General features: G+C 37.1%; 1 protein-coding gene across 3 annotated transcripts in view; it reads right to left on the bottom strand.

Annotated features, from left to right (window-relative positions):
* LOC139964716 (epithelial splicing regulatory protein 1-like) overlaps nt 1-12,843 on the bottom strand; it is a 39,308-nt gene that overhangs the window by 19,124 nt on the left and 7,341 nt on the right. For all 3 annotated transcript variants that reach the window (XM_071966578.1, XM_071966584.1, XM_071966592.1), the window contains 4 exons: nt 9,593-9,721; nt 5,920-6,142; nt 1,267-1,362; nt 278-332 (listed from right to left, as the gene is read on the bottom strand). In XM_071966578.1, the coding sequence (XP_071822679.1) occupies nt 278-332; nt 1,267-1,362; nt 5,920-6,142; nt 9,593-9,721 (503 nt within the window). The remainder of the gene's footprint in view (nt 1-277; nt 333-1,266; nt 1,363-5,919; nt 6,143-9,592; nt 9,722-12,843) is intronic.

Here is a 12,843-nt window from a genome sequence, read left to right as displayed (position 1 = left end):
AACATTTTGCGTTCATTTACAGTTTTACAATATTTTTATTAATTGATTTAACTCCACCCACCCACCCACCCAGCCCACCCCCATGTCCCGTCACTCCTCTACTCACTCCCCCCCCCCCCACACCTTAAGATTGTTCACATCACAACAAAACATATTTTGATTTACAAAGCTATATCCGTAAATTTCAATTAGAAACTATATCCATTTGGAATATGCAACATCACAATAATATGATAACTGGTTATACAGCAATAACAAAACAACATGTACTACGTACAAAGTGCCTGGCTCGTACTTTCCGCGGATTCGATCTGGCTCCATGAACCGGTGTCCTAAGGAGAAAAGAATAATAACGTCAACTTCCTACAGAAGGAATAAGCAGGAAAACAGATGGAAGTACTTACCTTTAACAACTGTGAAACTAACTATGGTTGGTGCTGATCGATTTTAGAGTCACAAAACTAGATGTCACAGTTTAGCAGACGACAATTTCTGGTTCGGAGAGCGGCTTGCTATCAAACATGTATACGGTAGTTATAAATTGAGTTACACGACAACTTCAAATCCAATGGTGAATCGTTTTGTCTTGGGAACAAACCCAACAACCCCCGACCTGTATCATTTGCTGAACATGTTATATATGTAGGCTTCAGAATAGGGTATTAATGCTGCGTAGTATAGTATAGAAATTTATTTATCGGTTTACTGCGGTCTATTGCGTAAAGTGATCGATAACACATGCAGAAGTAGTGACTGGTATATAAATATATATCAACTGACTCTTTACAAGTTCCTGGCTTGAAAACGGCCAATCTCAAATCGAATTAACTCCAGCTTAATTCTAATAAACACTGGGGAAAAAAATACAATACTGTTGGAGAAACTTGTTGATTTCTTATGTATTTTGCTTGTATATCTATATGAATATGTTACACGAACACCTTTTTCTCTGCAGCAAACCACTGGTAGGCTAACCTATCTATTATCATATAGCCTATACAGGTCTAAGTTTTGGTTACTTGAATGGTGTGAATACCCCATTTTACGGGGGTAATTTGCTGTAGGCAAATAAACCTCACTGTACAGAATGTCAAGAGCCAATTAAAGTGCTTATAACTGATATCTTATTATGTTGGGGGAGTGGGGAGGGCAAGGGGGGGGGACTCGGAAGGATGGGGAGGTGCTGGTGAAATTTGCATCCTCTTCCCTGTAGCTATCTCTGTTGTATCTCATATGATTAAACCTGCAAGTATTAAAACAACTTACCATCGGATAGGAGTTTCTGTACGATACTGGCCATTGTGCGGCTTTCATCAACTCCGGTTTCAGTGAAATCGTAAGAACCGACATCAATATTCAGAACTACATATACAGAGGTTTGGTTAAGGTGAATATACATATAAACAGTTCTTAATTTAGACAAATCGTTAAAAAATAAAAACTTGCAAACTTTCCAATAAATTTGAGTGTTTTTATGTTTTGTGTTTGTATGTAAATTTTTTAAATGCATCTCGTATAATTATTCATTATTACCCAATATAAAATATATGTAGATTTATAAAGGTATATTCACACACCAACCCCCCCCCCCCCGCCCCCACCCGCTCTTTTTTTAATTGTGAAAAAAGTCTGCCCATAAAAAAAGACATTGAAATAACGAGTTGTCGCAAATCGGTATAAATAATTGATTTAGTAGTCATGTGGTTTTTTGATAACACAGTAATTTTAATACGTTGAGTTTCATTCTCGCCAGCACAATTGTTTTAATGCGTAAAACCATAATTGACTGCTTGGTCAAGGTTACGACTTCAGTCAACTTTAGACCTGTGAGCGATTAATACCATGACTATCAAGAACGGAGGATGTAATTGAAACTTGATTTGCATCCTATCTACGCATTAACAATGGCTTTATCTAGCCTATACAATTGACTACGTCTGTGTAAACGTGTAGGAGGGTATAACTAATGATAAACGCATATATTATATAGGCCTATGGTACCTGTAAGTAAGTATACACACGCATTCACACGAACAACCATATAGCCATGCAAGGCCATTGTATAGGCAGTGTAATAGAAATTTCTATAGCCAAATTATTCTTTCCAACCATTCCTCAGACTACTTTTCTTGACGTGATATTTGTGTTTTCGTTTGTCAAAATGTTTCTTCATAATATGATTACACTATGACGATGATTAAAATGTTCAATTCATATGACAAAACTGAAATGTAGGTAATTATGGGTAAACAGGTTGCTGATAATTAAGAATAAGTCACCTTCTAGCCTAACATTTATATCATGGCAAATTAACGTAGCCATAACGTCTTAACGCCTACTGCGCATGATCGAAACAAACATATACAGCGTTGTCACTCATTGCTTTCAAGTCCCCACCACAACTAACCCCGCCCAATCTCGCTCGCACACACACACACATACAGACATATCAGAAAATAACCGCGAAGTGACGTCATGGCTTGCAAGCGTGAAAATCCAATCGGTTTAGAAGTTATTGAATGCACTATATTGAATACTTGTTGAATACTGTAAACAAGCGAGTCGAAGTCAAAAGCTAAATAAAGGTAAATACTATCAACAATAGAAGATATAAAATTCTGATAACTTTGTAAATCTTTGCAGAATCTGCAGTATTTGCAGAATCTTTTAATGCAAAATCTGTTAACTTGTCTTTTGTATAGAAAATGCATGCAAGAAAACACATAAATAACTCTTTATTTTATTTTATTTTACTACTTGCTTGCTTCACTTTAATCACTTTGAACCCACGCGTTTTTTGTATAACAATGATTTCTGTTTCTTTTCAAGCGACCAACCTGACAAGCAATCAAGTTTAAATATTCTATGAACCAGGTACCGTGAATTCTTATTGTTATAAGGAACCTTTCATAATCTACTTTACCCCCCCCCCCCCCCTCCACCCTTGTTTATCAGAAGCTATTATATATTGTGCATTGTCACATCTTTACATGAGTGAACCCAACCTTTAACGTTAAGACTGCTTTCGATTCCAATAGGTAAATAATTTTTATTTCAATTGGCGTTATATCTTATCGGTTTAATAAGCAAATATCATACAGACACGTATACAACTGAACGACACCATATCAGAGAGACCTCTGGTATCATTCGGAGATCTGACTGAAGTAGCGAATTATTCACGTTTCAAAACACATCTAACAATAATTCATATTTACCTTTCAAGATAGAGTATACTTTTTATTTTTACAAAATAGTTCCCTTATATAAGCTTATGCATGGACTGTAACTATACCTTTTACTCATACCAAAAAGACATTTGATATTAAACATTAATGCAAAAGAACGTGTTGGTTTACGTTGGTTTTATCCCCGTCACGTGACCGCGAGAATCTACTCAAGTTAATTGAAAGCGGTCTGAACAATGTTTCAAATAATGAGTCGTGCTTTTGTACCCGGTGACTGATAATTATGACATTATTATTCTTAGAAACCAATTATTGCTAAGACAACTTCTCGCGTATGAAATACCCCAGATATGACTGGTACGGTGCTAACATAAACTGAAGTAAACTTAAGTAAAGAGTTAAGGCAAGGTCAAGAAGGGTGTCCAGTTCCTTAGTAAAATAACCAATTAAAATCGTGAACTTGGCAAAAAAACTCACAAAATATAGGTCGTGCTAGCTCATGCACTGGACTTATGTAAGGGGGGACTGGGAGTGGTGGGTCAAGTTGTTAGTTTTTTTTTTGTTTTTTTGTGGCCAGGCGTAAACGTGGGTGACTTTTCTTTTTAAGTATGTAGGTCATTGGTTCCTACATTCTTAAGCAATCAACTATTGTTGATGCGAGTGACCGATCGCGGGCGCGGCGGCTCCAATTTTTTTAAATTTGGTATGCAGCCTACATCAGTTAACCTGTTAAAGCACTTTTCAGCCTGCGTACTAGTCACAGGTGTCTGCAAAGTTGTGCCCGCTGGGCGTACAGTAAGCTATGTATGCTTTGTTATATTATCATAATGGCTATTGAAGCTCAGAATAGCAGAGGAGTGCTTGGTGCGTAACCTTCAGCGAATCACTGAACCCCGCACCTCTTATAGCAAAGTCTGAATGAATTTCCATTCTAGGTGGCAAAGCCCGGCTATAGACATGCAGGGTTAATTGTTCATTTTCCCTTTTCGTGTTGAACTTACACAGTAAGACTGATAACAATACAAGCCGGCCTCACTAAAGGTATATAACAGGGTTTTGAATAATATTACCAATACTATACTGCAAAATAACAGGGATGGCTGGATCCCGTGATTATGGGTTCACGACAGGGTTTAATAGAAATTAGTTAAGTCTTTATTAGACGTATAAATGTGATCATTGACCCGAGATGTCCTTGTTCTTCCCAATATGTCTCTCTCTTTGAGCCTGCAGTGTCCGCCGGGGTCACTCGTGTTATTACAATACATTATGTGCTAGACTGCAGGTTTCATGTGCTTGAACACGCCTAAATGGGCAGTATGTGTTGTTTACCGTACACAATATAACCTTCCTACCACTTTTTTTTGTGTAAATTATATGATAGGGTAGAGCAGTACACCACCCCCCCCCCCATTCATGACCCTCCCCACTCCCGATACGTCCTTCCAAGCAGACCTCCTTCCCTCTGAGAAGAAAAGGTCCGTCGTGATTCAATTGTTCACTATTTTGAAGCTTCATCCAGAAAATAAGTCAATATGAAATGGTGTTTCTTTTCAGAAACCTATTGTAAAGTTATATGATGTAACACATTTGCTAGTCGTAAAACGTTTATTGCAAAATACCAAATGATTAAAGATTGCACCATACTCGAGTGAAATTATAACTCTGAAAATCACTGGAGCCATTCCACCCCCCGCCCTCCACCACACACACCCTGGAGTTGGTGGCTTCTGGGGTATAGGTCCATCATTTCTATGTCCATGCCACGTATGATGCTTGCGATTTAATCTACAAGTATATGGGTTGTTGGCAAGAGAGCGATTAGAGGGGGTAATTGCGTTTTTAGGGAACTTGAGACTCGGATGAGTATTGATGATTATACGCAGACCCAGTTGGGACAAATTATTTCCTAATGCTAATACCTCTCTAAACTGTACTCCAATATCATACTTCGAATTGACAGCACAAACAGTTCCTTATCTTGATCTGATAGAAACATGATATTCTTACTGCTGGTACTGACGATACGAGTGATCTGAAGCGGGACATAACACTACAGTATAGGAAAACCTGTTCCAACTGGGTGATACGCAATTGAGTCCCTCCATTATTGAACATTCTGAAAATATTAAAAAGTTTTTTTGTATATTTTTAATGAAAAGTTACCCAAGATGAAGCCTGTGCATGACAACCAAACAATTTGATTTACACTTAACCCTAGTCCGATATTATCACCGTGTGACCAAGGCCGTGTTACGTCAAGCGAGGTATAAGAAGTCCCTTGGATGGGAATAGAGCCTACACACAATCTAGGTTAAAAGTTGATGAGCGATCTATAAACAGTTACGTCAAGTTAACCTAGGTTTGGTAGTATATGCGATCATATATACACAGAACACAAAGTTATAAACTATACAATTATAAAGACAAATAAGCGTTAGCCTCAGTGACCGAGCAACTGCAAGCGTAGTCAACGAGCTATTCAGATCCATAAGCTATTGGAGATACTTGTTAACTATTTTATAGTATTATTATTTTTCAAAGGATTTAACAATTGTAAATTGTATCCATTTGTCATTTTAGTATAGACATGAAAAATATTACCTATTCTACAAAAACAAAAAACCTAGACATGACGTCATAACTGTAGGATTTTTTTGACGTCATGAGGTCAGACTACCCAATAACGACGAGTTAAGGTCAGATGTGTTCAAATTTTGCGAAAGGATACACTGTGCCATATCTTTGACGTCAATGATGATAGGGGCCTCTGGGTACTTGCGACGGAACTCTTTACGAATATCGAAGAACTGGTAAAAGTAGTCGGGTAGTTCAACTCCCTTGGAGGTCGCCTGGGGGTGTAAGCACTGGCGGATGTGTAACTGTCCGTCAGTACAGATACAAAACGAGGCATCCTCGTTAGCATTTAATTCTTGTCTCAAATACTGGTCAAACTGTACAAGAAACAGAAAAAGAGAAATCATTAAAGGGGTGAAAAATAGTGACAGTGTGAAATTTGATTCGAAAACCAATAACTTAACACCCCGCCCCCACCCCAACACCAAGTCATGTTTAACTAAGGATGAACTCCGTGTAGTGGGGCTGAGGGTGGAAGAGGCGAAGCCAAACGGGGCGAAAAGGGGGGGGGGGGTCACAATAGCCTTTACCATTTTTCCACGTAGGTATAACCTAAAATATCACTAATGTCTTTTTCCATACAGCGCGTCCAACAGCAAGGTCTTCACCATATGTCTCGATAATTGTGATTCTGCCGCACCACCATCACTTCAATCTCCACCCCCCCCCCCTCCCGCCAGCAGCCCTTATAATATACCCAGAAGGTCAACAAGATACAAAGTATCTGTCGGCGGGGTGAAAGGAACTTCAGCGAAGAACTACACATGAGGCTGGATGAAACAGACTTACAGTACAGTGCAACTTCCTTCCCTCTAGCTGGCACAACCTCCGACCCCCCCCCAACCCTCCCTAACCCAGCCCCGCTCCCTGTCCTCATATGATAAGGTCGTTCCCAGTGATCAATATTGGCTTTATGGAGTGGCGGTATATATTACAATGGTTGTATTTCAGAGAACAATATACATACATCCAAATAAAACCAGCAAAGTTTTTATTTTTGTTCGAAAGGATGCCCCTAAGTAAGGATCATATTAACATATCTCGACCTTTGCGAGGCGAATTTGATATTCCCTGCCATAATATTTGATATGGCTTCAAAATAAGGAAATGATATCATTAAACCAACGCTCGGCCAAAGCAAACCTCAACAAAGAAACATTTTCTGTGTTGTCAAGAATTTTTGTTTAGCTATGTGTGTGTGTTTGAGTATTCAAAACATTTGTAAATAGCATGTACTTTTATACGCAATGTGTTGGTATAAGTATTGCTCGTCTGGGTCAACTACAAAAAAAGAATTCACGACATTTTAAACAGACAGGTCACTTGAGGAAAACAGTTCCTAAGTCTTCAAAAACAGAGAGAGAAATTATTACTTTCAATAAACGTAATAATTAATATGTTTACACAAGTATTTTTTCGAAGCAAGTTTTTGGGGTTTGGTCTCCTGTAATGCCTGTCAATTTCAGGCAACATTTAACATAACTAAAAAATATGACGAAAAATTGTTGATATTTTTTTTAACCAACAGCGGAACGTTTTGTAAAGACCAATTTAAAATAAATCAACTTTTTCGATCTCAAAGACAAAAAAAATCACATATTTCTTCTTATTAATACTATAGTAATGATTTAATTCCATAAAGTGTCGCAACCAGAAAGTTTGATCTTCAAGTCGAAGTGGGGGATGGGTGGGGACTGGATCGAAAAGGAAGAGGATAAGGGAGGGAACTGAAGAGAAAAGGGGGAGGGGGAGAGTCCCGTTCGATTTACTGAAAAGACTTTGAAAGTTGTAGATTACAGTGCATTTCGAGTTATACGTTCACTTTTCTTGACATATAGGCTCAATTTTACAGCCTGAAATTATTCCTGAAAGAGAACTTTTAAACCAAATTTCCGTATACTTATGATAGTGATTTGCTTGATGTTCAATTTCTTCATCCATCCCTTATATCCACACATTTCCAAATATTCCAACAACAATAAAAAAAATCACCGCGATAATTAGAAAATAATCTACGCTGAAATTGTCATCGGCTCGCTACAAAATATAGTAACATACTAAGAGGGAAACCCTATTTTCTTTATTCTGTTCAACAAATCCTTAAAGACATTTTAATTATATATGTAACACTGTTTACGCTTCCTTCAACTATAGCCCGCTATGCACTGAAATTAAAACTTTAATTTTACCTCGCAAAGATCTGATCCTCCGCAAGAATATTACGGCCAGCCAATAGAGAACTCCAGCTGTTACCCAAATATATTTACTATAGGGTGATATTTCTGTTACAAAAGATTTTTTTTTTTTTAGGTTGCTGTTACGATGATATCATTAAAAACAAATTTATCTGGCACGGGGCGAAACAAGTGTTTAATCTGCTATACAGTTGGTTATTAGTTATAGGCTGTAGTACTTAACGGTCATTACATGTTATCTGCAAAATAAATATAAACGAACCGTGTGTAATCTGCAACAGTCGGCAGTCGCGTGCCATGTGTGGTAATTCCCGCCCGCTTTCAAGGCAAGGGTTTTTATATTAAGACAAAGGGAATATAATATCGGAAGAGATTTTTTGTCATGCAAACTCCTTCGGTCTTTAATATTATTATCTCTTTATAGATTGAGGGACCATATATTTAAACGGCTCTTTCTATTCTTTTGTAAATATAACGGTATTTTATTAATTGTTTTGATTAGGGGGAATATAATAGCACTTGTAGCATGCAACAGGCGTGGATTGTTGTTACTATATGTCTGGGTGTGTGTGTATGTGTGAAAAAGAGAGAGATATTGAAGAATATTGGCAACAAGTGGTACATAGGCCTATTATTAGAGGTTTGTAATAGGTCAACGGAGAGAAAGATTTAAAGAAGTAAGGGAAACGAAAGAGGAGACAAATCACGTGTATTAGTCATCAATCGAAGTTATTTGATGAGTGGTAACAGCTTGTGAGGAAATTAACAAACATCTTATTTATTTTTAGGAAGATAAAGGATAGAATAGTAGCTTATAAATCCCGGCTGCAGCATGAGGAGAACGGGGAGGTATGGAAATACGGAGAGTGTAAATACTTATGTGTATACTGGCCAAATCAATAGTGTGTATATATGAATAAATGTGTTTATTGTACAGCCGGGAGAAAATGGCAAGGATGAAGCTACTGTATTGTTATCTATATATAATCAGTATTGATGTTCAGGGGAACATATTGGAAACAAATTTTAAAAGTATGTTAATTATTTTTAATCCAAATGTACTTTTGTAGCGTCTGTGGTCTTATGAATTATTTTCAGAGAAAGAAAAGAATTAAAAATACCCAAAATGTAACGTATTGACGAGGTAACATGTTTTGAGGTCAAATGATTCTCGAAATGTTTAGCAAGAGATGGATATTTGGCGCCAAATATAAAGAAAAGACACATAAAACATATTTAAATGCTAAAACAAAGCCTCATCTTATATAACGTCATATTGTTTTTTTTTTTTATAAGCCTTGTACACGCGGGTGCATGTGCTACTCAAATCAGGCTTCAAAACTAGAAATGCAGAATGTAACCGAAGCTGAATGAAAACAAGTGGTGCTCATGTCGTCGCATTGTGTCAAATTTTTCTATGTGTGGTACTTTATTTTGGCTGTATATTAAATGAATAAAGGAACACACATTCACACACGCACACACACACGAAGACAGACAGACAGACATACGGACAGACAGACATATAGATATAATCAAAGAAAGCAAATTCAGAGAGATATTGACTCTTACTTGTTGCAAGACTACATCGAGCGATGCCGCACCCGTAATCACATCTGGTTGTATCTTGAGGGTCTTACAAAGTTCCTCTGAAAGTTCCGATGTTTCTGGGCGCACGAATGATTGTTTAAAACTCAGCACCTGGCAAAAAGAAAGAAAAAAAGGTAGAGAGATTTAAATAAATTTATTGTTAATGATCTTTCCAATATAGTTGGATTTATCATCATTATGACTGCATTTAGTTAATGATAAAATATGCTTTGAAGGATTTGTGTATAGTGTAGAAATATGCTATAAATGTAAAACAAAAAGTTCCTAAAACATTTTACAGCAGTTAGTTTTGAATGCCTGCTTGTCCGGCGCGTATGTACAGACTGGGTCTTGTGGGGAGGGGAAGGGGAGGGGAAGGGGAGGGGGAAGGGTAGGTGAGGGAGGGTGATGGTGAGGAAAATTTGGAATATACTCCTCGACGTCTAATGCCCAAAACCCTCTTCATACCGTGATAGGACCACTCCCCCTTGATAGTTCGGAAGATGTAGGCGATGATGATGATGATGTAAATTATGCAGATGATGATTATCTTGATGATAATGATGATGGTTATTTACAGATAATGAGGGAAATGATGATAGTGAATATAAACACGGAGACGTGACCAATGTAAGGTTATCCGCCGTTTGACTTAAGTACGGTTCAAGTAACATCCATTTGTATTCAGAGGTATTAAAAAAATACTTTACAGGTTTAATTTTCCAGTCCTTCATGGTTAGATGGTTTTGTATGTACGGGCTTTTAAAGTGTACTTTTATTTTCAACGTGAATAGAGGTATTTTGGCTTACCGTGGTTTGGTTTGCCACTGCTTTTATCGAAGGGTGAAGGTTCCCAGAATGCATTAGTACTTCTACATAATACACACTTGTAAGGGTGATAAGGCACGACATGTTGATCTTATAAATACCCAGTAATCTACGAGTACTGTATTAATAGTACTGTACTAATAGTACTGTATAATATTATATACCCAGTAACTACGAGTACTGTATTAAAGAGTACCGTATAGTCAAACTAGTTCAAAAGTCTTGTCTGTGTTTTCAGGTTATAAAATGATTTACAGGGCATTCAATCTTTGGCGAATAATTTAATTTAAGGTAATATAGCGTCAATTTGATTTCAAATAAATAAAAAGTAAAGGAAACAGAAGAAGTTTGCGATATACATGTTTTGTGGCATCTATACTTGATTACAGCCATACAGAATCATATTGAGAAAGCAGGTACATAACTATTAATTAGTATTCAACAAGAATGTATTCTGTATTCCAGTGTCCATTGACCATATAATGAAAATCGATTAAGTATTTTTATGACACATTAAAGTCATTAGGCTGTATTTTTCTAAGTTACTATTGTTTTGTTTTTGTTTTTTGTTTTCTACAGAGGGGAGGGGCGGGGTGGGGGGGGGGTGGGTTAACAAACATTGGTTTAAATCTGTCTCAAAAAGAAAACGAAGAAAATAAGGAATGCCGTCGATGGATCTCACGAACCGTTCCCAACATTTCTACCAACCAAGTCACCGGAAATGGGAACCAAAGCCTACATAATGTGTTATTAAATTGATTAGTTTGATGGCTGCTAGATAATAGTTAACTTAATTAACAATGCCACAACGAAACAACGATGACAGAATTACAGTTATAAAGTTGACTAGCGACATATAGGCATATACATATTTAACTATAAATTCAATTCATTAAGTTAAGGACACAAAAGCAAGAAAAAGCAATAAAATTCCTCTCGAAGCAGTTTTGCAAAATCGACAATAATTTTTAACCAATGAAATACAAATAGTGTAACCACGATAAAATAAAAATAGATTATGCTATCAAACACGGACCGTATCAACTTGTTTATGTAAACACTCTGAATTTCAGCTATGTCAATCGAAGGGTATAGAACATATGACGTCATCGTATACAAAATACTTTCAACCACAAAAGTGTATTTATTATGTATACTTTAGTTACATACAATCGTTATTTGTTCAATTCTATAACAGAAACCGCGATATTTGCCGATTGCGATATTATACCCTATACCTGATGTATCGCAAAGTGGCATTACTGAATTAAAGTAAACTACCACATAATTTAAAGCAGCATGTGTGATCCAGTTATTTATACGGTAATCGGAGTTGTAAAGAGGGACAGTATAGGCTGTCCCTCGTACTCTTGTTATTAGCATATTTACCCTGTGCTCGTTACCCGTCCCCAGTGATTTGTACTCGCGTTCGAGGATTTTGGAAATCACTTCTAGAGATTAGTAGTGGATCCTTGCTTGCGTACACGTACTCTGGAACCTACCATACACACGTGTAGAGTCGCTTCTAGAGACAAGTGGTGGTTCCTTGCGTACACGTTATCATGGTTCTACCATGTGTACTTGTGTAGTCAGTTAGGCGGATGAGTATATACGTACACACATATACAGTATATAGCTTTACAGTCCACTGCGATAGCTGCGTGTCTATGTTATTATATGTGCATCAACTTAGGGCGAATGAGTACTTTACGTATACGTGCAGGTCTATAGTTGTACGTACAGTAAGATAGCTGTTAATGTTATTATATGTGTGCATCAATGCCATCAACAGGGCGAATAAGTACTGTGTTATATAGGCTACAATATTTATAGCTGTAAGTCTATGAGATAGCTGCGTGTCTATGTTATTACATGTGCATCAACTTAGGGCGAATGAGTATTTTACGTATACGTATAGGTCTGTAGTTGTACGTACAGTAAGATAGCTGTTAATGTTATTATATGCGTGCATCAACAGGGCGAATAAGTACTGTGTTATATATAGGCTACAGTATTTATAGCTGTAGGTCAATGAGATAGCTGTATCTGTTAGTTTATGTGCACAAATTGGACGAATGAGTGCAATATGTATGTACATCATATATAGCTACATGTACAGCAAGATAGCTGTGTATGTTTATGAGTACCATGCAATTGGGCGAATGAGCAATTTCCACGTACAACCTACAAGATAGCGATGTTGGGTCAAAAAAAATATCTGCGATTGTATGACTACCGTGTTTTCTGTTGTACAAATTGGCTGAATGAGTATAATAAATATGTATCGTATATTTTTAGTGTCAATACGATAGCCCCGAATGTTGTATTTATTTAATGTGCCAAATTGGGCGACTGTTTACATATACACATATAGGCTACAGTATAGCTTAGCGGTGGATCAATAC

This window comes from Apostichopus japonicus, chromosome 3 (genome assembly GCF_037975245.1).
Source record: "Apostichopus japonicus isolate 1M-3 chromosome 3, ASM3797524v1, whole genome shotgun sequence".
In the NCBI taxonomy this organism is placed as follows: Eukaryota; Metazoa; Echinodermata; class Holothuroidea; order Aspidochirotida; family Stichopodidae; genus Apostichopus; species Apostichopus japonicus.
This window is presented reverse-complemented; position numbering and strand designations above follow the sequence as displayed.